At 43.2% G+C, this 23,259-nt stretch overlaps 2 protein-coding genes across 5 annotated transcripts in view; one reads left to right on the plus strand and one right to left on the minus strand.

Annotated features, from left to right (window-relative positions):
* sdad1 (SDA1 domain containing 1) overlaps positions 1–311 on the minus strand; it is an 86,988-nt gene extending 86,677 nt beyond the window's left edge. Inside the window, exon 1 of the mRNA XM_068031186.1 lies at positions 134–311. Within this exon, the coding sequence (XP_067887287.1) occupies positions 134–223 (90 nt within the window). The 5' untranslated portion in view covers positions 224–311. The remainder of the gene's footprint in view (positions 1–133) is intronic.
* Positions 1–23,259, plus strand: part of LOC137373624 (flavin reductase (NADPH)-like) — a 67,375-nt gene that overhangs the window by 115 nt on the left and 44,001 nt on the right. The window contains exons 1-3 of one of the 4 annotated variants that reach the window (XM_068038710.1): positions 8,465–8,572; positions 19,784–19,976; positions 20,162–20,363. In XM_068038710.1, the coding sequence (XP_067894811.1) occupies positions 19,842–19,976; positions 20,162–20,363 (337 nt within the window). In that variant the 5' untranslated portion in view covers positions 8,465–8,572; positions 19,784–19,841. Of the gene's footprint in view, positions 1–8,464; positions 8,573–19,783; positions 19,977–20,161; positions 20,364–23,259 lie in introns of those variants that run through there. The other 3 variants (XM_068038701.1, XM_068038681.1, XM_068038690.1) reach the window with 3 other exon arrangements.

Raw genomic sequence — 23,259 nt, forward strand, 5'->3', positions numbered from 1 at the left:
CAATTGCAACTTTAAAAGTGTGCATTTTTACAATGAGAATCGCAGTCATGGGAGAACACAGCCTTGTACTGAACTTATCCGAAAAAGAAGTGGGTCAGGGTGAACTACGACTCTGAGCTCTGGAGTCACTCACCTCCTCTGTGTAAGAGCGCGGGTCCCTTTTAATCAGGTTCTGCAGCTGGGGCAAGTTACTAGGCAACCTATTGTTGTTCCTCGCGGACATCGTTCCACCGAGTGTTGAGATTCGAATGTTAAACCACGTGGCTTCACCCCCGAGCGCCCGCTGCACCCATCCCAGCGTTCCAATCGTCCTACCCGTACCGGGGAGGCTCAAAAAGTACAAAGCGAAAGCAAAATCAAACCATTTCAAAATCTGAAGCCAAAAAGAAAAGAAAAAAAGTGCAGCTGCTGGAATTTCATTGTTCAATTGCTCTAAATGTACTTCAAACAATAATAATGTATTTTTAAAAGTTGGTTATTATCACAAACAGATCTCAATGGGAATTTTAGTTAGAAAATTTGTTCTGGTTTTAACTTTTATCGGAATTAGTTCGTGGCCTTTTTATTTTTGGACCATTGAATTACGCAGCAAAAGATGAAACCTGTGAGGAGAAAAAGCTAAATAAATATCAGCAGCATGGTTACAGAGTCTTTGATGTTCAGCTAGAGGAAATTGCGGCTGATCCAGGATTGGATGTTGGACAAGTAGTCTGACATCACAGTGGCGGTGGAGGGATGGAGAGAAGTAGTGAAAGGTATAGATTGTTCATCATTGTTTATGTGGAAGCTGACCCATGTCTACCGGTGATATAGCCAAGGGACAGCATACCCATGAGGAAGACTAGAGAACTAAGGATAGATCCAGGGACTCTGGAGGTAACAGTGTGGGGACAAGAAGAAAAGCAATTGCTGGAGATGCTGTGGCTGCAATCAAATTGCTGAGAGTGGAATCAAACAAGGGTAGTTCCATTGAGACGGGCAACAGAGGAGAAGTATTGGAGGAGTATAGGATGGTCAATTGTGTTAGAAGTTACAGAGAGGTTAAGGAGAACAAGGAGGGGTGGTCCAGTATAGTCACTGTCAGTCAGCATGTCATTTGTTCCGAAGAAGGGTCACTGACCCAAAACGTTAACTCTGCTTCTCTTTCCACAGATGCTGCCAGACCTGCTGAGTGATTCCAGCATTTCTTGTTTTTGTCATTTGTAACTTTGGTTTGGGCCATTTCAGTACTGTGGCAGGTAGAAACCTACTTGGAGCAATTCAAACATGTAGCTGCGGAAAAAATGGACATAGATTTGGGAGGCGACACATGTACATGGACTTCACAGAGGAAAGGGAAATTGGAATTGAGACAGTAGGTTTCAAGGACAGAGGGATCAAGTGTGGGTTTTTGAGGAGGGGGTGATGATAGTAGTTTGTAAAGAGAGGAGAACAGTACTTGATAAGGGGAATCATTTACAATGCCAGTTAGAATTCCCAGGAAGGGAAGTTGGGTGTTCAGCAATTTAGTAGGAATGAGGTCAAGCGAACAGAAGGTAAATCTCATAGACAAGATGAACTCAGAGAGGGCAAGAGGGGAGATGGATTTGGCAACATTAAGAGAGTGATGCTGTAGTTTGGAGAAGCTGGATGAGAGTCCTGTGATTGGTACGGTTGCACTGAAGCTGCTTGGATTTGGAATGACTCAGAGGAGGTCATGGGATCTGGCAATACTGGGAGGTGAGTCCAGGGTATGTAAAAACTCACAGCTATGGATGAATTATACGATCTGGATACTCTAGGCAGTTTCAAGATGTGCTTGCAGTATAAAGGGATGTTCTGAGATCTGGCAATACCGGTAGGTTGATTCCCAAGATCTTGTAGTATGAGGGATAGGCAAACAGCACTGGAACGGTAGTTCAGCATCTGGCATCATAGGAAGGATGGCCAGAGAATCACTCCAGTCTCCAGTCACACATATGTACCTGCCACTCCATCTCCTTCTGCTTTCCCTCCTCATTCCCTTGCTTCTGTCATATCCCTTCCTCCCTCACCCTCCCCAAAACCACACCATAACCTCTCCTCTCTCCCATACCTGGATATTCTCCCTTCCTCCCCTTAACTTTGATGATTGCACAATGTTCAGCACCATTAGCGATTCCTCAGATACTGAAGCAGTCCGTGCAGAAATGCAGCAAGACCCGGACAATATCCAGGCTTGGGCTGATAAGTGGCAAGTAACATTTGCGCCACACAAGTGCCAGGCAATGACCATCTCCAACAAGAGAGAATCTCCCCTTGACATTCAATGGCATTACCATTGCTGAATCCCCCACAGGCTACCATTGACCAGAAACTGAACTGGAGTAGCCATATAAATACCGTGGCTACAAGAGCAGATCAGAGGCTAGGAAACCTGAGGCGAGTAACTCACCTCCTGACTCCCCAAAGCCTGTCCACCATCTGCAAGGCACAAGTCAGGAATGTGATGCAATACTTTCCACTTGCCTGGATGGGTGCAGCTCCAACAACACTCAAGAAGCTCAACACCATCCAGAACAAAGCAGCCTGCTTAATTGGCACACCATCCACAAACATTCACTCCCTCCATCACCGATGCACAGTGACAGCAGTGTGTACCATCTACAAGATGCACTGCAGCAATGCACCAAGGCTCCTTCGACAGCACCTTCCAAACCCGCGACCTCTACCACCTCGAAGGACAAGAGCAGCAGATGCATGGGAACACCACCACCTGCAAGTTCCCCTCCAAGTCACACACCATCCTGACTTGGAACTATATCGCCGTTCCTTCACTGTCACTGGGTCAAAATCCTGGAACTCCCTTCCTAACAGCACTGTGGATGTACCTGCCTCACATGGACAGCAGCGGTTCAAGAAGGCAGCTCACCACCACCTTCTCAAGGGCAATTAGGGATGGGCAATAAATGCTGGCCTGACCAGCGACACCCACATCCCATGAATGAATAAAAAAAAACTTATGCCTCCTTTTTCTTTCACTTTAGTTTTGATCTCTCTATTTAGGCTCAGAATCTATCCTTCGATTCACCCTCTTTTTGCCTGATAGGAAGATATCTAATTTGCAATCTATCTATCACACATTTGAAGATTCCTCACTACCAATCAGTTGTCCTGTTTATTGACTTTTCTATGTAATTAATTTGGGCCAGATCTCTTTTTCTCTCACTGAACTTTGCCATTTTCCAGTCCAGCACCCTTATCTTTAAATCTTCATTCTTATTTCCTATTGTTACATTCAACCTAACCAATGTTATGGTCACTATTCACCAATTGTTGTCTTACTCTAAAATCAGATATTTGTCCTACATTTTTCCCTAGAACTAAATCACAATATACTTCTTTACTTAAAACATGAACAGAAAAAGATTGGAATACTCAGCAGATTAGGCAGTATCTGTGAAAAAACAGAAGCCAATGTTTCACGTTGTGAACGCTTCCTCAGGAATGGAAGATAGTACAGATGAACCACAATTGAAAGGAACACAAGGGAATGGAAGAAAGGGAAAATACACACAGGAACAGAAATTGAGTGTTCTATGTAGTGCTTAGGTGAGAAACAAGACGTGGTTAAATGGTAGAAGTGATGCATAATTAGAGAACTCAAAGAAAGACCATAGTGGGATTTAATTTTGAGCCTAACACTTCAGTGCAGTACTAAGACAGTGATGCATGGTCAGAGATGAACCCAGGTGCAGTCTGCCCTCTCAGGTGGATTTAAAAGGTCCCATGGCATTTTTCAAAAAGGAGAAGGGAAATTTCCCCTCTTGTTGTGGATAACATTTGTCCTTCAACTAGTATTACTGAAACAGATTAATTGCTGCTTGTGGGACCTTGCTGTATACAATTTGGCTGCTGTGTTCCTACATTACAACAGTGACAAAAGTACCTCATTGGCTGTAAAGCATTTTGGGACTTCCTGAGCTTGAAAGATGCCATATCAATGCAAGTTCGGAGTATTACCTGGGAGTGGAACAGAGCGGCGGCTGGCGGACCTGCGAGGAAGCTGATCCGGTGCGGCGGCTGTAAATAAAAAGTGGGGCTCGAGGTCCTCATTCACTTACCTGGGAGTGGAACAGAGCGGCGGCTGGCGGACCTGCGAGGAAGCTGATCCGGAGCAGCGGCTGTAAATAAAGAGCGGGGCTCGAGGCCCTCATTCACTTACCTGGGAGCAGAGTGGAGCGGCGGCCGGCGGACATGCGAGGAAGCTGATCCGGAGCGGCGGCAGACTCCCTGTGTCTCTCAGCCCGCACTGAGACTCGAAAAGGGGGAAAGAAACGTTACAGTGACATCACGGGAATTCTGCAAGGTGATTGGTTGGGTAAGTAAGCAGCTGTTAGTGCATTTAAATTGCTTAAAAAAGGGAAAGATTTTTATTAAAAAACCTCAAGTGATAAGGTGAGTAGTACTACTTAAATTAGTGTAATTTATTAAGGACTTTAGATTGTAGTGGGTAGTGTTTGGAGGACAACAAGGCCCCTAGTGTAATTAGTATTTTTTAAAGGGTGTAACTAATTAATTTAAAGGTAAGTTATGGCAGGAGAGCTCAGCCCCGTGGTATGGTCCTCCTGCACTATGTGGGAAATCAGGGATGCTTCCAGTGTCCCTGACAACCATGTGTGCAGGAAGTGTATCCATCTGCAGCTATTGACTACCCGCATTACGGAACTAGAGCTGCGGGTGGATTCACTTTGGAGCATCCATGATGCTGAGGACATTGTGGATAGCACGTTTAGCGAGGTGGTCACACTGCAGGTAATGGCAGCACAGGCAGAAAAAGAATGGGTGATCACCAGGCGGAGTAGTAGGCGCAGGCAGGTAGTGCAGGAGTCCCCTGTGGCCATCCTCCTCTCAAACAGATATACCGCTTTGGATACTGTTGGGGGGGATGGCCTCCCAGGGGAAAGCAGCAACAGCCAGGTCCGTGACACCACGGAGGGCTCTGCTGCACAGCAGGGAGGAAAAAGGAGTGGAAGAGCTATAGTGATAGGGGATTCTATCGTAAGGGGTACAGACAGGCGTTTCTGTGGCCACAAACGTGACTCCAGGATGGTATGTTGCCTCCCTGGTGCTAGGATCAAGGATGTCTTGGAGGGGCTGCAGGATATTCTGAAGGGGGAGGGTGAGTAGCCAGAGGTCGTGGTACACATTGGCACCAACGACATAGTTAGAAAAAGGGATGAGGTCCTGCAACAAGAATTTAGGGAGCTAGGTAGCAGATTAAAAAGGAGGACCTCTAAGGTTGTAATCTCTGGATTACTCCTGGTGCCATGTGCTAGTGAGTTTAGAAATAGGAGGATAGAACAGATGAATGCGTGGCTGAGGAGATGGTGCAGGAGGGAGGGCTTTAGTTTCCTGGATCACTGGGTCTGTTTCAGGCAAAGGTGGGACCTGTACAAGTTAGACGGGTTGCACCTGAACCGGAATGGGACAAGCATCCTTGCTGGGAGATTTGCTAGTGCTATAGGTGGGTGGGGGGGTGGGTTTAAACTAATTTGGCGGGGGGGATGGAATACAGTAGGGGGTAATATAGAACAGAAAGTGCGTCTGTCTGGAAGGCAGAGAAAATATAGACCTGGTAAGGCACAAGGGAAAAATACAAGGTTAGACTGCATCTATTTCAATGCAAGTAGTCTTACTAGTAAGGCAGATGAATTGAGGGCATTGATTAGCACATGGCATGATGATATTATTGCTATCACAGAGACATGGTTGTGGGAGGGACAGGACTGGCAGTTCAATATTCCAGGGTATAGCATCTTCAGGCGTGACAGGGGAGGGGATAAAAGAGGAGGTGGCATTGCACTGTTGATCAAGGAGTCAATTACTGCAGTAAGGAGGGAAGACATCTTAGAAGGTTCCTCAAATGAGGCCATTTGGGTAGAACTTAAAAATAAAAAGGGGCAATCACTTGGCTGGGTGTGTACTACAGGCCTCCAAATAGTCAGGAAGAGATAGAGGAGCAGATATATAGGCAAATCTCAGAGAGGTGTAAAAATAATAGGGTAATAATAGAAGGGGATTTCAACTACCCCAATATTAACTGGGATAGTCTTAGTGCAAAAGGCTTAAAGGGGGTGGAATTCTTAAAATGCATACAGGAGAGGTTTTTGAGCCAGTATGTAGAAAGGCCGACAAGAGAAGTGGTGGTACTGGACCTAATCCTAGGAAATGAAGCCAGTCAAATGGCAGAAGTGTCAGTGGGGGAGTATTTCGGGGATAGTGACCATAACTCTGTAAGATTTAAGGTAGTTATGGAAAAGGACAAAGGTGGACCAGAAATAATGGTACTGAATTGGGGGAAGGCCAATTTCAATGTGATAAAACAGAAACTGGCCAAAGTGGACTGGGAACAGCTACTTGTAGGAAAGTCTACATCACATCAATGGGAGTCATTCAAAGAGGAAATAGTGAGAGTTCAGAGCCAACATGTACCTGTTAATGTGAAGGGTAGGACTAACAGGCCCAGGGAACCCTGGATGTCAAGGGACATAGAGGATTGGATCAGGAAAAAAAAGGATGCTTACGGCAGATCCCAAGCGCTGAAAACAGTGGAGGCACTAGAGGAATATAGAAAGTGTAGGGTTGCACTTAAAAAAGTAATTAGGAGAGCGAAGAGGGGACATGAAAAAACACTAGTGGGCAAGATAAAGGAAAATCCCAAGGCGTTTTATAAGTATATTAAGGTTAAGACCAAGGAAAGAGTAGGGCCCATTAGGGAACAATGTGGAAATCTTAAACAAAAACAAGAAATGCTGGAATCACTCAGCAGGTCTGGCAGCATCTGTGGAAAGAGAAGCAGAGTTAATGTTTTGGGTCAGTGACCCTTCTTCGTGGAAATCTTTGTGTGGAGCTGGAGGACATAGGTGAGGTTTTAAATGATTACTTTTCATCGGTGTTCACTATGGAGAAGGACGATGTAGGTGTCGAGATCAGGGAGGGGGATTGTGATATACTTGAACATATTAGCATTGAAAGGGAAGAAATATTAACTGTTTTAGCGGGCTTAAAAGTGGATAAATCCTCAGGCCCAGATGGGATGTATCCCAGGCTGTTGTGAGGCAAGGGAGGAGATAGCAGGGGCTCTGACACAAATTTTCAAATCCTCTCTGGCCACGGGAGAGGTACCAGAGGACTGGAGGACAGCGAATGTGGTACCATTATTCAAGAAGGGTAGCAGGGATAAATCAGGTAATTACAGGCCGGTGAGTCTAACATCAGTGGTTGGGAAAATATTGGAAAAAATTCTGAGGGACAGGATTAATCTCCACTTGGAGAGGCATGGATTAATCAGGGATAGTCAACATGGCTTTGTCGGGGGGAGATCATGTCTAACTAACTTGATTGAATTTTTTGAGTCGGTGACTAGATGTGTAGATGAGGGTAAAGCAGTAGATGTAGTATACATGGACTTCAGTAAGGCTTTTGATAAGGTCCCGCATGGGAGATTGGTTAAGAAGGTAAGAGCCCATGGGATCCAGGGCAATTTGGCAAATTGGATCCAAAATTGGTTTAGTGGCAGGAGGCAGAGGGTAATGATCGGGGGCTGTTTTTGCAATTGGAAGCCTGTGACCAGTGGTATACCACAGGGATCTGTGCTGAGACACTTGCTGTTTGTCATGTACATTCATGATTTAGACGTGAATATAGGAGGTATGATCAGTAAGTTCACAGATGACATGAAAATTGGTGGTGTTGTAAATAGCTAGTTAGGCCACAGCTGGAGTACTGTGTACAGTTCTGGTCACCACACTATAGGAAGGATGTGATTGCACTGGAGAGGGTGCAGAGGAGATTCAACGGGATGTTACCTGGGCTGGAGCATTTCAGCTATGAAGAGAGACTGAAAAGGCTAGGGTTGTTTTCCTTGGAGCAGAGAAGATTGAGGGGGGACATGATTGAGGTATACAAAATTATGAGGGGCATTGATAGGTTAGATAGGAAGAAACTTTTTCCCTTAGCAGAGGGGTCAAGAACCAGGGGGCATAGATTTATGGTAAGGGTCAGGAGGTTTAGGGGGGTTTTGAGGAAAGGCTTTTCACTCAGAGGGTGGTTGGAATCTGGAACGCACTGCCTGAAGAGGTGGTGGAGGCAGGAACCCTCACAACATTTAAGAAGTATTTAGATGAGCACTTGAAACGCCATAGCATACAAGGCTATGGGCCAAGTGCTGTAAAATGGGATTAGAATAGTTGGGTGCTGGATGGCCGGCACAGACACTATGGGCCGAAGGGCCTGTTTCTGTGCTGTATAACTCTGACTCTATTGTGTCTTTCAGAACATCCTGTGACAGAAAAGTGTGCATTATTATCTAGGTGTTGTATGTAACTTGAATATAAATGTACTTAGCTGCCTGCATTCTGTAGTGTTCTACATGTGTGGCTATTCCAGCTGGTTACAATTTCCAGCCTGTGGCTTAAATGTTATTCGAATGCCAGTGTTTACGGAAATGCCTGAGTTCCTCGTCTAACGCGGGGTGGAAGGGCTAGGTTCAGCCACCCGGAAACACCGCTGTTTGTGGAAAGAAACTGCGCTAAGATTTATTTTTTATAAAGTGAGTACATCTGTTAAATTGTGTCGTCCACTGTGTTGAAACCGTGGAGAATTTTACTACATGTAATATGGAAGGATTGTTGCGTTTCTAGTTTCTACAGTTCGTAACTTATTTGGGAGTAAAACCAAGTAACAGCTTCGGCCGTGCATTCTTATTATTTCTTGCCAGCGTTGATAAAATCTAGTCATATTTTGTTAAACCAAAAAACTATAGTTTCAGAAATTCTGAAACCAATGCAAAACATACTGGAAAACAAGTTAGGCGGTATCTGTGGTCTCTATATTATTACATGTTCAAATAGTCAATAAGCAAACAAAACTAATATGAACTGTTTTAGCATATGTTGCTTAAAATGTTTAAGATTTAAATATTGGGCAGCCTGCGACACTCATGATAAATGTTGCTCCTAATATTTCCCTGATGTTGACAGTTCAGTGCTCCGAATTGAAAGAGTCAGGGACAAACATAAAATAACAAAATAGGCTAGGGTGCAATTATACTACAAATTGAGCCCCAGTTCAAAGTAGTTTCAACTTTGCATCAATGCAAAAATATAAATCAGTGTTAAGGCACAAACTAACTCCAAAGTGAAGCTCTCATGTCAGGTTGGGTCCTGACTCCAGATTCAATGGTGTATTTATATTATAAATTGTAATGTAAATGAACTCTTGAAGGTTTTTTTGCTGTATTGATGAGATCTGGCTCAGGCTCATTTCCTGGAACTGGTTGGCAACTGTGACCACTCTAAATGCTCCGTGTACGAGAATGTTTGTGACCAGTGCAGAACAGATTAGGATTAAAGCTGGAACACAAACAAGAAATGCTGGAAATACTCAGCAGGTCTGGCAGCATCTGTGGAGAGAGAAGCAAACTTAACGTTTCAGATCAGTTCTGGTGAAGGGTCACTGACCTGAAATGTTAACTCTGCTTCTCTCTCCACAGATGCTGCCAGACCTGCTGAGTATTTACAGCATTTCACGTTTGTGTTTCAGATTTCCAGCATCTGCAGTATTTTGCTTTTATTTTACAGGATTAAAGCTGGGCCCTGCTTGTGTCATATAGTTCAGTATTCCACCATGTGGTACATTTGATCCACAGAATAGATCATACTCAATTAATGCAGGCTCTACATGTGGAAAAAAACACAGACTCTTATTACAGTTTTTTATGCTGTTGATGGAATCTTCCTGTACTTATATTTTTGGGAAGTACAACCCTGAATGCATTTTTACCATGACACAAACGGAATGCAATCTTAGTCTTAAATGTTTCTTTTGTTATGAAGTCCCTTTCTAGTTTGTGAAAACAGGATTGATGTCAAGTGCAAAAATGAACCATCATAAATTCTGATCTATTTTTTACAGAGAGGCTGGTTATATACAGTTTTAGGATTAGAGCATGTCGGGAACTAAATCTTTTGACATCTAAAGAAAATCAAACTCATCTTGATTTGTGATCCAGAGAAGAACATTGGTCAACATTTGGACTGAATGTTCAGGAATGTGCAAATTGTTAATCAACTAGAGAACAAGGTCCACAATTTGTGTATTGTACACTGTTAAGAACTACGGTGCATGTGATTTTATCACCAATGGAGTTTTGGCTTTTTGCGGCCGATGATGAAAGCTGGTTTCTGAAACATAACTTGACATTATCTAAATTGGAAAGGGGCACAATCGCATCATTATAGTGTTTAACTAAAAGCAATGCATGAATGAGAGCATGTGATAAGTGGTAGCATTCAAATAAAAGAGCTGCTTCAAGGATCTATTACCAAAATAATGTGTTCATTAAGTTTATTCCACAAACTGTACTAATCATACGGAACGTTCTAATGTCCAGGTTTGATAAAAGAGAGAAATTAACTCACTTTATATCACAAAATATTTATTTGAGCAACATTTGTACTTGGTCATCATTCAATAGTTGCTGTGGGACCAAAGATCCTTGTCCCAACTTGCCAGAATATCTATGTTGGACTGGGATTCCCACTAATGGAAGGAAAGCCTGACCCAGTAGTGGTTCCAGGGGCAGGCTGTTTACATAAAATTGGTGGGTACAAGTGCCAGCATTGAGTATCTTGGGCATCAGCTGAGGTTTGGCGGGGGGTGGGGTGGCGGTACGGAGGGTGGGGTGGTGGTACGGAGGGTGGGGTGCAAAATGTGGTGTTTGGTAGCTACTTGGGGAAGAAGCTAGCAGCATGACCGAAAATTGTAAGATCTGAGAAATCAGCCGACATTTTATAAGACATAGGCCGGAATTTCACACCACCCCAATGAGCTGGATAGTGGCGGTGGGTTGGCGTAAAATTGAGCGGCAGGCTCCAGGAGGCCTTCCTGACCCACTCCAGCCTCCGCCCCACATTACGTGGGCCGGGGGGTGGCGAGAAATGGGCCATCGCCCACCTCCAAGGGGATTTTACCCGTGGCAGGTGGGTGTCCGGGAGCTGTGAAAGACCGCCCAGCGATACCTGACGACCTCTCAGCGCACCGGGAGTGGGGGCCCTGACAATTGGGCATATGCCCGATTGAGGGAAGCCCCTCTTCCCCAACCGCCCCCAGGACCCAAGACGCTCCCCTTTCTCCCACACGACCACCATTGCCTCGCCGGGGTGCAACCAATCACCTCAGAGAGGCCAACCAAACTTACCTGCACTCCTGGATCCAGGTCCTTGGATGGGCTGCAGTCCTAGCAGTGGCCACCGGTCCCAATGGTGCTGTTGGGACTAAGAGCTGCTGGCTCGATGATTGACTGGCAGCTCAATGAGGCGGGACTTCCTCCCTCAAGTGGGTGGAAAACCTGCCTCGGACCAATTAAAGCACGGGGACCTTGTAAAATGCGGGATAGATCCCCGGGCCAGGCAGAAGCGGGTTCGCCACCGACCTTTATGTTGGTGGCCAACTCCTGTCTGCCCGACGTAAAATTCAGTCCATAATGTAAGTTTCTGCATGTATGCTGACAGCACCCAGCTCTCCCTTATCACCACCTCACCCTGTTGTGGGATGACCTTAAGAGCAGACAACCTTAAGAAGCTGTAAGTGAAGGTCACCGGAGGAAGTGATGTCACGTCATACACCAGGGTCGGCAGTGTGTCTGCACTCTGACACCAGTGCACGTGGTAAAAGATTTTGAGGTCTGTGACTGGTAATTTCAGGGACAAGAAATTTCCCATTGGTGTCTTCTTTCTGACTAGACCGACTTAAAAAAAAAATTGCGCTGCCAGTTTTACGGCTGATAGGTGTTGAGCACAGGAACAGTAGTTTCTGAACTTTGGACAGATTTGGGGTTTTCCGATGGGTTCTTTTTTATTTAAAAGGCCTGTCGGAAAACCACAAATATGTCCGAAGTTTGGAAACTGCTGTTCCCACTCTCAGCAATGGTCAGAGAGAGAGAGAGGTTGGGGGGTGGGGGGAGTAGAGAGAGAGGTAGCAGAGAGAGAGAGAGAGAGAGGCGGACAGATTGAGGGGTGTGACGTGGCGGGGGGGACGACACAGAGAGGAGGGAAGCAGAGAGAGGGATGCAGAGAGAGAGAGGAGGGAGAGAGAGCGATCAAGATTAGTCCTGACAGATGAACATCTATCCGGAATACTCCACATTGCTACAATAAGTGTGCCGGCAGACAGTGACTACTTGTGGAAACAAAAAATAGTGCTAGGTATCTCACTAAATTAGTGTCCAACATAGTGACAAGAAAGTAAGTCAATAAATTTGTCTTCTCATTTAAAGCTACTTTACAAAAATGCACATTTGTTGTTGTTTTGATTAATAGCTAAACGTTTAATACCTTTATCTTTCTGAATTGTCTCTGTGGCCCCCTATGTAAGACAAAAACTGTAATGTGGCCCCCCCATGCAAAAAGGTTGGACACCTCTCTTTCTCCCTCTGTGCCCCCCCCCACTCTCTCTCTAGCCCCCCCTCTCTATTTCCCCCCCCCCCTCCCCGGCCCTCTCCCCCACTCCCTAGCAGCTAGCTTATTTTAAAACACAAGTTTAAAAATTTATAAGAATATAAGAAATAGGAACAGGAGTAGACCGTTTGGCCTCTCAAGCCTGCCCTGCCATTCAATAAGATCATGGCTGATCTGTCCCAGACCTCAACTCCTCTTTCGTGCCAACTCCTCATAGCCCTCAACTCCCCGATATTTCAAAAATCTATCTACCACCTCTTTAAATATATTCGGTGATCTAGCCTCCACAGCTCTCTGGGATAGAGAATTCCAGACATTCACTACCCTCTGAGAGAAAAAATTCCTTCGCGTATCAGTTTTAAATGAGTGTCCCCTGATTCTGTATCTATGTCCCCTAGTTTGAGATTCCTCCATTAGTGGAAACATCTTCTCAACATCTACCCTGTCAAGCCCCCTCAGAATCTTGTACATTTCAAATTTGGATACACTACACTCTGTCCTTTCCTCCAAGTCATTAATATAGATAGTAAATAATTGAGGCCCTAGGAATGATTCTTGTGGCATTCCACTAGTTATGTCTTTCCAACCTGAAAAAGACTCATTCATCCTGACTGTCTGTCTTCTGTGTGTTATATAAACTGATTTTAAAAGTCACATTTAGGAATGTCTCTATTTGTACGCTCTTGCACCCATTACTTTCACTTGGGACACAAGCTTAGTGACATGTTGACTTTTACATCTATATAAATGTCTCAATTCTGCTGCTATCCACTTGGAATCACATTGTTCCAGAACTTGCAAAACAGGCAAGAAAATCCAAGGAATCTCCAGCCATCAACACTGTACATTCTTCATGAATACAAGAGCACGGTGTGTTGGAACTGAGTGATATTGGCAAAAACAGGAAGCGGCTGACCCATATACAAAAGTTAATAAATACAATGTAACAGCTTTAACAAACCTTAATCAATTATGAACTGTCTGCAATTCCATAACAAAACCCTTGCTGCATTTGCAGTTTTAAAAACTGTCGGGGAAGACATAGTAAAAATTCATTACGTTTCAATGACCATGTTAGAAACAGTCATTAACTGATTTTTTTACTACGAATTGGATTAATGGACAAGTTTTACAAGTATGTTAAAGATCAGTAACTGCAATGTGCATCATTTACTATCCAGTTTGAGGGCAGATAAGCTGAGTGGCCAATGTTATTTGCAAGTTGTCTGTATCATATAATTATTCTTTGGCCTCCTTATCTCGAGAGACAATGGATAAGCGCCTGGAGGTGGTCAGTGGTTTGTGAAGCAGCGCCTGGAGTGGCTATAAAGGCCAATTCTAGAGTGACAGGCTCTTCCACAGGTGCTGCAGAGAAATTTGTTACACAGTTGCCTCTCCCCTTGCGCCTCTGTCTTTTTTCCTGCCAACGACTAAGTCTCTTCGACTCGCCACACTTTAGCCCCGCCTTTATGGCTGCCCGCCAGCTCTGGCGGACGCTGGCAACTGACTCCCACAACTTGTGATCAATGTCACAGGATTTCATGTCGCGTTTGCAGACGTCTTTAAAGTGGAGACATGGACAGTCGGTGGGTCTGATACCAGTGGCAGCTCGCTGTACAATGTGTCTTTGGGGATCCTGCCATCTTCCATGCGGCTCACATGGCCATTAACATAATTACATTATGTTAAAAGTGCACCTTTGCTAACAGGTAAGAGATTTGGCTTGGACATAAATTGGTTAGTCTGGAGTACAATGTTACAGATAGTGACTAAGCATTTATAACCGAATAATACATGCAGTAACAGCTGCTGAACATTTTGCAGAAAAGTTTTTTCTTAATCTTATCAGAGTGGAATCGGAATTGACAGTGTTAGGCTGAGATATAGACAAAAGTGAATTTAAGAGAATCACTTTATTGGAGGAACTGAAGGGCACTCTTTATTTGTAATTGTGTTTCTCTAATCTTGTCATTAGCTTCGGTGAATAAATGACATTTCGTCCATGAGAGATGCTGTTGTTTCTGTATTTTAGAATTTAGGACCTGGTTTAACAGCCTGCCAAGACGAATAAATTAGTCTTGGCTATCTACCATTAATCTCTCTGTCCCTTCCTGTTCCAGTTTGCTTTTCTGTTTTATATGACTCTTCTGAAGACTCTTCTGTTCCATCTGAGAAAATTCTCCTCATTAGGAGATCACTGATCTTTTGTTGGCTGCCCTGTCTTCAGACACATATTACAAGCAGATGGAGAAGTTGCACATACATTGACAATCATAGATTAAATTGTGTCATGACAATAGCAGTGTCCGCAATGGTCCGTTTTTGTGTTGCTTATTTTTCTACTGCCTCACCTCATTAACCACAATAACAATCCTGTCCTTAAGTTTCACAGTTTATTTGATGAATTTAATCTCCTGACACAGTGTGAATCCACAGAGGTCATCCGATAAGGTCTATCTATCACCCCATGACATGGTGTAGTTAGCTCTATTCTGTCAACAAAAGTAATTCGCATTGGCTGTGCATCCTATTTTGCTTGCTCGCTAACTAATGCAAATTATTGATCTGTGTTCATCGCTGGTAAAAAGAGTTTAATACTACAACTGCTGAACTGAACTGCTGAATTCCTATCTTTGGAAGGATCTTCGGATTCATTGGACCTTGGAAAACTGCAAGTGAACTTTGTGTTGTATTAGAAGACTGTTCATCAGAATCGGAATCTGCAAAGACTTTATTATTTTTTTTCCCAATTTTTTTGGGCAGCTAATTAAAAACCAAACTACTGTTAGTTGAAGTGTGTGTATGTGAATGTGGCAGTTAGATTTTTAAATAACAAGTTATAAGGCCTTTAGATATTGGTTTATCTTAGTAGTGTTTAAGATTTTAGTTTTTAAAAAATGAATAGTTAATTTGTTGATATCTAAAGATACCTGGTTTGGTTCGCTTCATTCGGGGGTTACTGGTTGGTTTCAATTCGGCTGCTGCTTTCTTCAATTTGGAAATCTTGAAGAAATATGATGCGACCTGTGGAGTAATGGGACTGAATTGACAGTGCGTTGCTCCCACAGTAGTCAGAATAAGATATTTTGATTGAGGGTTTTGTCCTGAGCGGTTGTAACAAAAAGAACAAGTAATATTACACACCCGACTCCTCCATTGTCTCTAAATTGTCAAGACTGCTTGTCCGACATCCAGTACTGGATGAGCAGAGTTTTCCTCCAATTAATTATTGTGAAGACCAAAGCCAATGCTTTTAGTCCCTGCCACAAACTCTGTTCCCTCGCCACCGACTCTATCCCCCTCCCTGGCAACTGTCCGAGGCTGAACCAGACTATTTGCAACCCTAGTGTCATATTTGAACCCGTGATGAACTTCCAACCACATCTCACTTTATATGTGGCTCAGTGTCAAATTTTACTTTATAAATCTCCTGTGAAGTTTCTTGGCATGTTTTATTATGTTAAAGGCTGTGTATAATGACAAGTTATTATTGTTCTTCTTCTCAGTTGCATTTGTTAACACAAATTTGCAAGCTTTGATTGTTAGCTATGAAGTAGAAAAATAAATTGCAAAAGATTACACTGCCATGGATTGAACTAACTCAACAACTAACAATTAGAGTTTGAACTGAGTTCTTAGGGGAATACTGTGAACCCCAATTTGCACATTGCCCATCTTTATGCCTCTCAGCTCTGAATGCCATTCACATTTTTATGCTGTGGACCCACACTAGCAGGAATTGAGTTAAGACGATGCAAACTTGTTTCACTTAGAATGTGTGCAGCTAACCAAAAGAGGTTTTTTGCACCTATCAGACTGGCCTGTTTTCAAAGCCAAGGTCTGGAACTAAAAGGGCAGTGTTTTAGACCACTGCACCAAACCTGACCTCACGTTCAATAATTCGTGTACATTGAAGAGGAAGTGTCAGTTCTTACGGTAAGTAATAGAATATAACAGTGTCATAGAATCATAAAAGAGGATCATAGAATGGTTACTGCACAGAAGAAGGCCATTCGGCCCATTGTGTCCATACTGGCTCTCTGAAAGAGCAATACACCTAGTCCCACTCCCCTGCCCTTTCCTGTAGCCCTGCAATTGTTTCTCTTCAGGTGCTTATCCAATTCCCTTTTTAAGGCCATGATTGAATCTGCCTCCAGCATGTTCTCAGGCCGAGGCAGTTCCTGATCCTAACCACTTGCAACGTAAAAATGCTTTTCCTCATCTCATTATTGGTTCTTTTGCAATTCACCTTATATCGGTGTCCTCTGGTTCTTTAACTTCCACCAATGGGAGAAGTGTCTCTCTATCTACTCATGATTTTGAACACCTCTATCAAATATCCTCCCAACCTTCTCCTCTAAGGAGAACAACTCCAGTTCTCCAATATATCCCCATCACTGAAGTCTCTCATCCTTTGAGCCATTTGCATAAATCTTTTCTGCATCCTTCCTAAAGGCTTCACATCCTTCCAAAAGTGCAGTGTGCGGAATTTGGCATAATACAGCCGTTGAGGCTGAACCAGAGTTTTATAAAGTTTATCATAACATCCTTGCTTTTGTACTGTACACCTCTATTTATAAAGCCCAGGATCCTGTAAACCTTTTAACCACTTGCTCAACCTGTCCTGCCACCTTCAATGATTTGTGTACATATACCCCAGGTCTCTCTGCTCCTGCATCCCCTTTAGAATTGAATTCTTTATTTTATATTGCCTCTCCTTGTTCTTCCTACCAAAATGTATCACCTCACAGTTCCCTGCGTTAAATTTCACCTGCCACAGGTCTGACCATTCCACCAGCCTATGTCCTCTTGAAGTCTATCACTATCCTCCTCACAGTTCACAATATTTCCAAGTTTTGTGTCATCTGCAAATTTTGAAATTGTGGCCTGTACACCCGAGTCCAGGACATTAATATAGATGAATAAAAGCAGTGGTCTTGCTTATGACCCCTGGAGAATACTACTGGATACCTTCCTCCAGTCTGAAAAACAACTGATCACCATTGCTTTGTTTTCTGCCACTCAACCAACTTCGTATCCAAGCTGCCACTGTCACTTTTATTCAACAGGCTTCAACTTTGCTGGCAAGCCTATTATTTGGCACTTTATCAAACACCTTTTGGAAGTCCATGTACATCACATCAACTTCATTAGCCTCCTGTTAGCTCATCAAAAAAACTCAATCAAGTTAGTTAAACATGATTTGCCTTTAATAAAGCCATACTGGCTTATATTAATCCACACTTATCTAAGTTGCAGTTAAATTTGTCATTTTTAAAAGCTTTCCCACTGAGGTTAAACTGACTGGCCTAAAATTTCTGTGTTTCTCCTTACACCCTTTTTTGAACAAGGGTATAACATGTGCAGTTCTCCAGCCCTCTGGCACCACCCCCATATCCAGAGAAGATTGGAAGATTATGGCCAATCTTCTGCAACGTTCACCCTTAGTATCCCCAGATGCACCCTTCTGGTCCTGGTGACTCATTAACTTTAAGTACAGACAGCCATTCTAATACCTCTTTATCAATTTTTAGCCCATCCAGAACCTCAACTACCTCCTCTCTCAATATGACTTTCGTAGCATATTCTTCCTTGGTAAAGACATTTATTACCTCAGCCATGCCCTTTGCCTCCATGCGTAAATTCCTTTTTTGGTCCCTAATCAGCCCACTCCTCCTCTTATCACCCTTTTACTATTTATATACCTATAGAAGACTTTAGGATTCCCTTTTATGTTAGCTTCCAGTCTCTTCTCATACTCTCTCTTTGCTTTTTTAAATTTCCTTTTTCATTTCTCCTCTGAACTTCCTATTTTCAGCCTGATTCTCACTTATATTATCAACCTCACATCTGTCATACACACCTTTTCTGCTTCACCTTACTCTCTATTACTTTCACCATCCAAAGGCTTTGGTTGTCCTACCCTTCGCTGTTTTGCGAATGTACCTCAACTGTACCTGAACTATCTCCTCTGTTCTGCTACAGTTTTGTTGGCCAATCTTTGATTCCAATTTACCCAGGCCAGATTTGTTCTCAACCCACTGAATTAGGCCCTGCTCCAATTCAGTATTTTTACTCTAGAATGCTCCTTCTCCTTTTCTTTAGTTAACCTAAACCTTATGATATTATGATTACTGTTCCCTTACTGACACTTGGTCTGCTTGACCCATCTCATTCTCCAGAACCAGATCCAGCAATGCCTCCTTCCTCTTTGGGCCAGAAACATACCGATCAAGAAAATTCTCCTGAACACATTTCAATAACTCTTCTCCCCTCTGCCCATTACAGTATTACTATCCCAGTTTAAATTAGGATAATTAAAGCTCCCCATTATCAGTATAGTTTTTGCACCTCTCTGTAATTTCCATTCAAATTTGCTCCTCTATAAGGTTGCCACTAGTTTGTGGCCTATAGTATACACCCAGTAGTGTAATGGCATCTCCATTGTTTCTTAACACTAACCAAATAGATTCTGTTGCTGACCCTTCTAGGACATCCTCTCTCTCCAGCACCATAATATTCTCCTCAATCAATACTGCCACTCCTCTTTTCTTATCTTTACTGAGAACCTTGTATGCAAGAATATTTAGTACCAGTCCTGCCCTTCTTTGAACCAGGTCTCTGTTATTGCCTCAACATCAAATTCTCAAGTGGTTATCTGTGCCTGCAGCTCACCAACCTTATTTACCACACTGTACATTAACATGCATGCACTGCAAACCTAATTTAGACCTTAATGCATTCCTTTTTCTCTGGCCCTACCTAATACCTTACTATTTCTTACTCTAATGCTATCTGTCTCTCCCATTCCTTTGTGAACCTTGTTTCTCCTTTCTAATGCTACATCCTGGTTTCCATCTAACTGCAAAGTTAGTTTCAATCCTCTCCAACAGCACTAGCAAACCACCCCATGAGGACATTGGTCTTGGCTCTGTTGAGGTGCAACCTGTCCGACCTGTTTGGTCTCACCTCCCCCGGAACTGTTCCCAGTGTCCCAGGAATCAAAAGCCCTCCATCCTGCACCATCTCTCCAGTCATGCATTCAACTGTTCTATCCTCCAATTTCTATACTCAGTCATGCACCAGGAGCAATTTGGAGATTACTACCTTTTGAGGACCTACATGCTAATCTTCCTAGCTCTCTAAAATCTTCCTGCAGGACATCATCTCTCTTTCTATATATGCCATTGGTACAGATATGGAGCACAAGCATTGGCTGTTCACCTTCCTTCCTTAGAGTGCTCAGAGTGTTAGAAATTTACATGAAATTATTATTCCATTTAAAATTGCATTTTTAATTGTAGGTACAACCATCTGCTGATAGTCTGTGTAACTTCGTGACTGCTGCTTTCAGATTGAAGAATGAAGCTCTCAGTGCTTGGGGCCACAGGACAAACTGGCCAGTTTCTAGTGAGACAAGCCCTAGAACAGGGCCATGTGGTGAAAGCTGTTGTAAGAACTCCCAGCAAGCTTACCATTCAGCATGATAACCTGAAGGTAATTATTGGTAATGTAGAATTCTTTTGTGTACTCCAATGAAGCCCACTTATTAACAATGGCAGATTCCTCAACAGAGAGAATGATACTAAATGAAGAATTTTATTGGGTTTTAATTTCTAATAAAGAAGACAACTCACAATCCATTATAAACTATTCCTTATACATTATTAACTTTTTTGCAGGTGGTGGAAGCAAATATCTTCTCAGCTGACAGCCTTGTAGAGCACTTTAATGAGCAGGATGTCATCATATCCTGTCTTGGGTTCCCAATAAGCATATTTTCCAGAGTTACTGGATATACAGAATCAATAAAAGCTATAGTTGCTGCTATGCGTGCGGCAAAAGTGACTCGAATTATAGCAATGACGTCCTGGTATACAAAACGTGAGTCCTTCTTAGACTATGTTCATATTTATAAATAGAAACTGTCTACGTAAACTTGTCAGGATGTAACAACAGTGCTATTGGTAGCAAGAAATGGTAAGTAAAACACAAGTTTCCATTATAAATGTGGGTATACAAATTTATAATGGAAATATAAAAATAACAACAATGTGTGACTTCAAAATGGTGACCTCAATGCTCTGGTTCAATTATAACTGCCCTCTAGATCTGCTTCACCTGAAGACTACATTTGGTCTTGATCTCCCATGCACAGACAGGAGAGATGAACTTGTATATGAGATATTTTATGATCGATAGAAAGTTATTCTTTCGTAAACCCATAGTTAGAACAGTTACTTGGGAGAATATGTGCCAAGACCTTGAGAAGATGGACTGTTGGAATGTACGCTGAGACACTATTCAGAGTTCTTTGTTTTGAGAAATGTAGTAGCCTTGTGAGCAGACATAGTTGAAGATTTAGATTGTACTCAGAAGGAAGTTGTGAATTGTGCACAATTTAGTGTGTTCTATGGATTTTCTTTGATTTGTTCCTTCAACATTGGATGCATTGGTAAGCTGTTGCTTGTTACCATTTTTTGTCAGACATGCTAATGTGTTGAACAAAGCATATCAGTCAAATTGCACCTTTGATTGGCATCCTTCCATCTATGAAAGATGATGGACATGCAGCAAACAATCCATTTAGGTGTGGTGTCTTCTCTTGGTGCACCTTTGTTGATGGCTGTGAAGGCCAATCCTTGAGAGGCAAGGTCTGCCACAAATGCCGCACGTGAAGCTGCCAAGTGATGCTGTGAGTTGTGGTTTTTGATGTTGGTGCCTGTTGGCAAGCAGCTGTAACAACTGGTCATCGTGGTAGTGCACACCCGTACACAGGATGTGTCGCCATTTCCCTCTTTCCCTAGGTAGTGACTCCCAGATTCGTTAGCTGACATTTAGGGCCTTCATGTCATGCTTGCAAGCATCCTAGAAGCAGAGCTATGGGCGTCCCATTGGTCACCTGGCCCTGGCTACCTCACCGTACAGACAGTCCTTGGGCATGTGACCGTCCTCCATCCTGTGGACATGTCCGATCCACTGAAGCCACCTCTGTTTGATTAGTGCCAATACACTTGTGAGCTCTGCCTCTGAGAGGACTGCCACATCTGTGATTTTGTCCTGCTGGGATATACCCATAATGCGCCACAGACAGCAAAGATGGAAATTATAGAGCTTCTTTTCCGGGTAGCTGTAAGTTGCCCATGTTTCACAGCCATACAACAAGGTGCTGAGAACACAGGCCTTATAAACCATCAGCTTGGTCCTAAGGGTCAGCTTGGTGTTATCCCATGCACATTTCGCGAGTAGGCCAAAGGTGGTAGCTGCTTTCCCTATGCGTGTATCGAGCTCTGCATCAAGGGACAGATTGTCTGTTACCGTGGACCCAAGGTAACAGAATTTGCTAACCACTTCTGGTGGGGTGTTACTTAGTGTGATCGGGGGTGGAGATGCAACTCCTTGTCCCATGACCATGGTTTTCTTGATGCTTATAGTTAAGGAGAACAAGTTACAGTCATGGGAGAGATACTCATGAGTCTTTGTAGTTGAGTTTCCGTGTGAGCGACTAGCACAGCAACATCAGTGTAGAGGAGTTCTCTGATCTGGACACAATGTGTTTTTGTCTTTGCTTTTAGCCTTGATAGATTGTAGAGCTTGCATCTGACCTGGTCTGCAAGTCGACTCCTTCCATATCTGCAGGGAAGACTGAGGTCAGGAGCATGGAGAAGAAGGTGTCAAACAGAGTGGGGCTAGGACACAACCCTGTTTCACTCCATTCTTCACTCTGAAACTGTTGGAAGTAGAGCCACCAAACTGTACAGTGCTGTGCATGTTGTCATGGAAGGAGCAGATGAGACTGAGGAGCTTCGATGGATGGTCAATTTTTCCCAAAAACTTGTAGAGCCCTGCTCTGCTGACGGTGTCGAATGCCTGAGTAAGATCTATGAAAGTAAGGTAAATTGCACTAGAGTCCTCAAAAATAGCTGACAAAGGAAATTGTAGTTTCTCAAAGATTTTTGAAAAAAACACAATCCTCAAAAGGTGAGTTCTTTTTATCACATTACCCCTTAAAGCTGTGGAGCTCACCGAAAATGGTTCTCATAGAAAATTAAGATATAAAGACATTTAAGATAGAAAGTGGGGAGACAATTGTTAAACTAATTGAACTTAGAGATGATAAATGATTTGAATTCAGGAATCAGAAGTACAATTTCAAAATTTGCAGAGGACACCAAATTGGGGTGGTATGGCTAATACAGAGGAAAATTATGACAAAATACAAGAAGACATTAATAAACTTGCAGAATGGGCGAGTAATTGGCAAATGAATTTCTACATAGATAAGTGTGAGATGGTACATTTTGGTAGAAAGAATAAGGAGGCAGGATACTTATTGGATAAGAAGAGTCTAAGTAAGTTAGAGGAGGTAGAGCTACAGAGGTACAATTCACTGAAGTAGTGATGCAGGTTAATAAGGCCATAAACAAAGTAATCAAGAATAGGGGTTCATTTCCAGAGGGATAGAATTGAAAAACAAAGATGTTGGGCAGAATCTTCCCAGACTGTGGAGACAGCTTTGGAGGCGGGGGTCTGGAAGTTTAGTCCAAGGCCTGTTGGGTTCGCGACCCAATGTGTTCCTGCCTCCAGGAGGGAGGCTCCCTGCGGCAGTCAGTCAAGGTATGTAAAAGGACATTCAGCTCTTAATGGTGTACAGCAATGCAATCTTATGGGAGGGGCGCAGGCCCCATGCTGTGTCAGGCATCTGGCAGGGCATTAGAAGTGCCCTCGGCTGGAAATCTGAGGGAATGCAGAGGCTGCTGTCCATGCTGCTATCATGGAG

Source organism: Heterodontus francisci, chromosome 1, assembly GCF_036365525.1.
Source record: "Heterodontus francisci isolate sHetFra1 chromosome 1, sHetFra1.hap1, whole genome shotgun sequence".
Lineage (NCBI taxonomy): Eukaryota > Metazoa > Chordata > Chondrichthyes > Heterodontiformes > Heterodontidae > Heterodontus > Heterodontus francisci.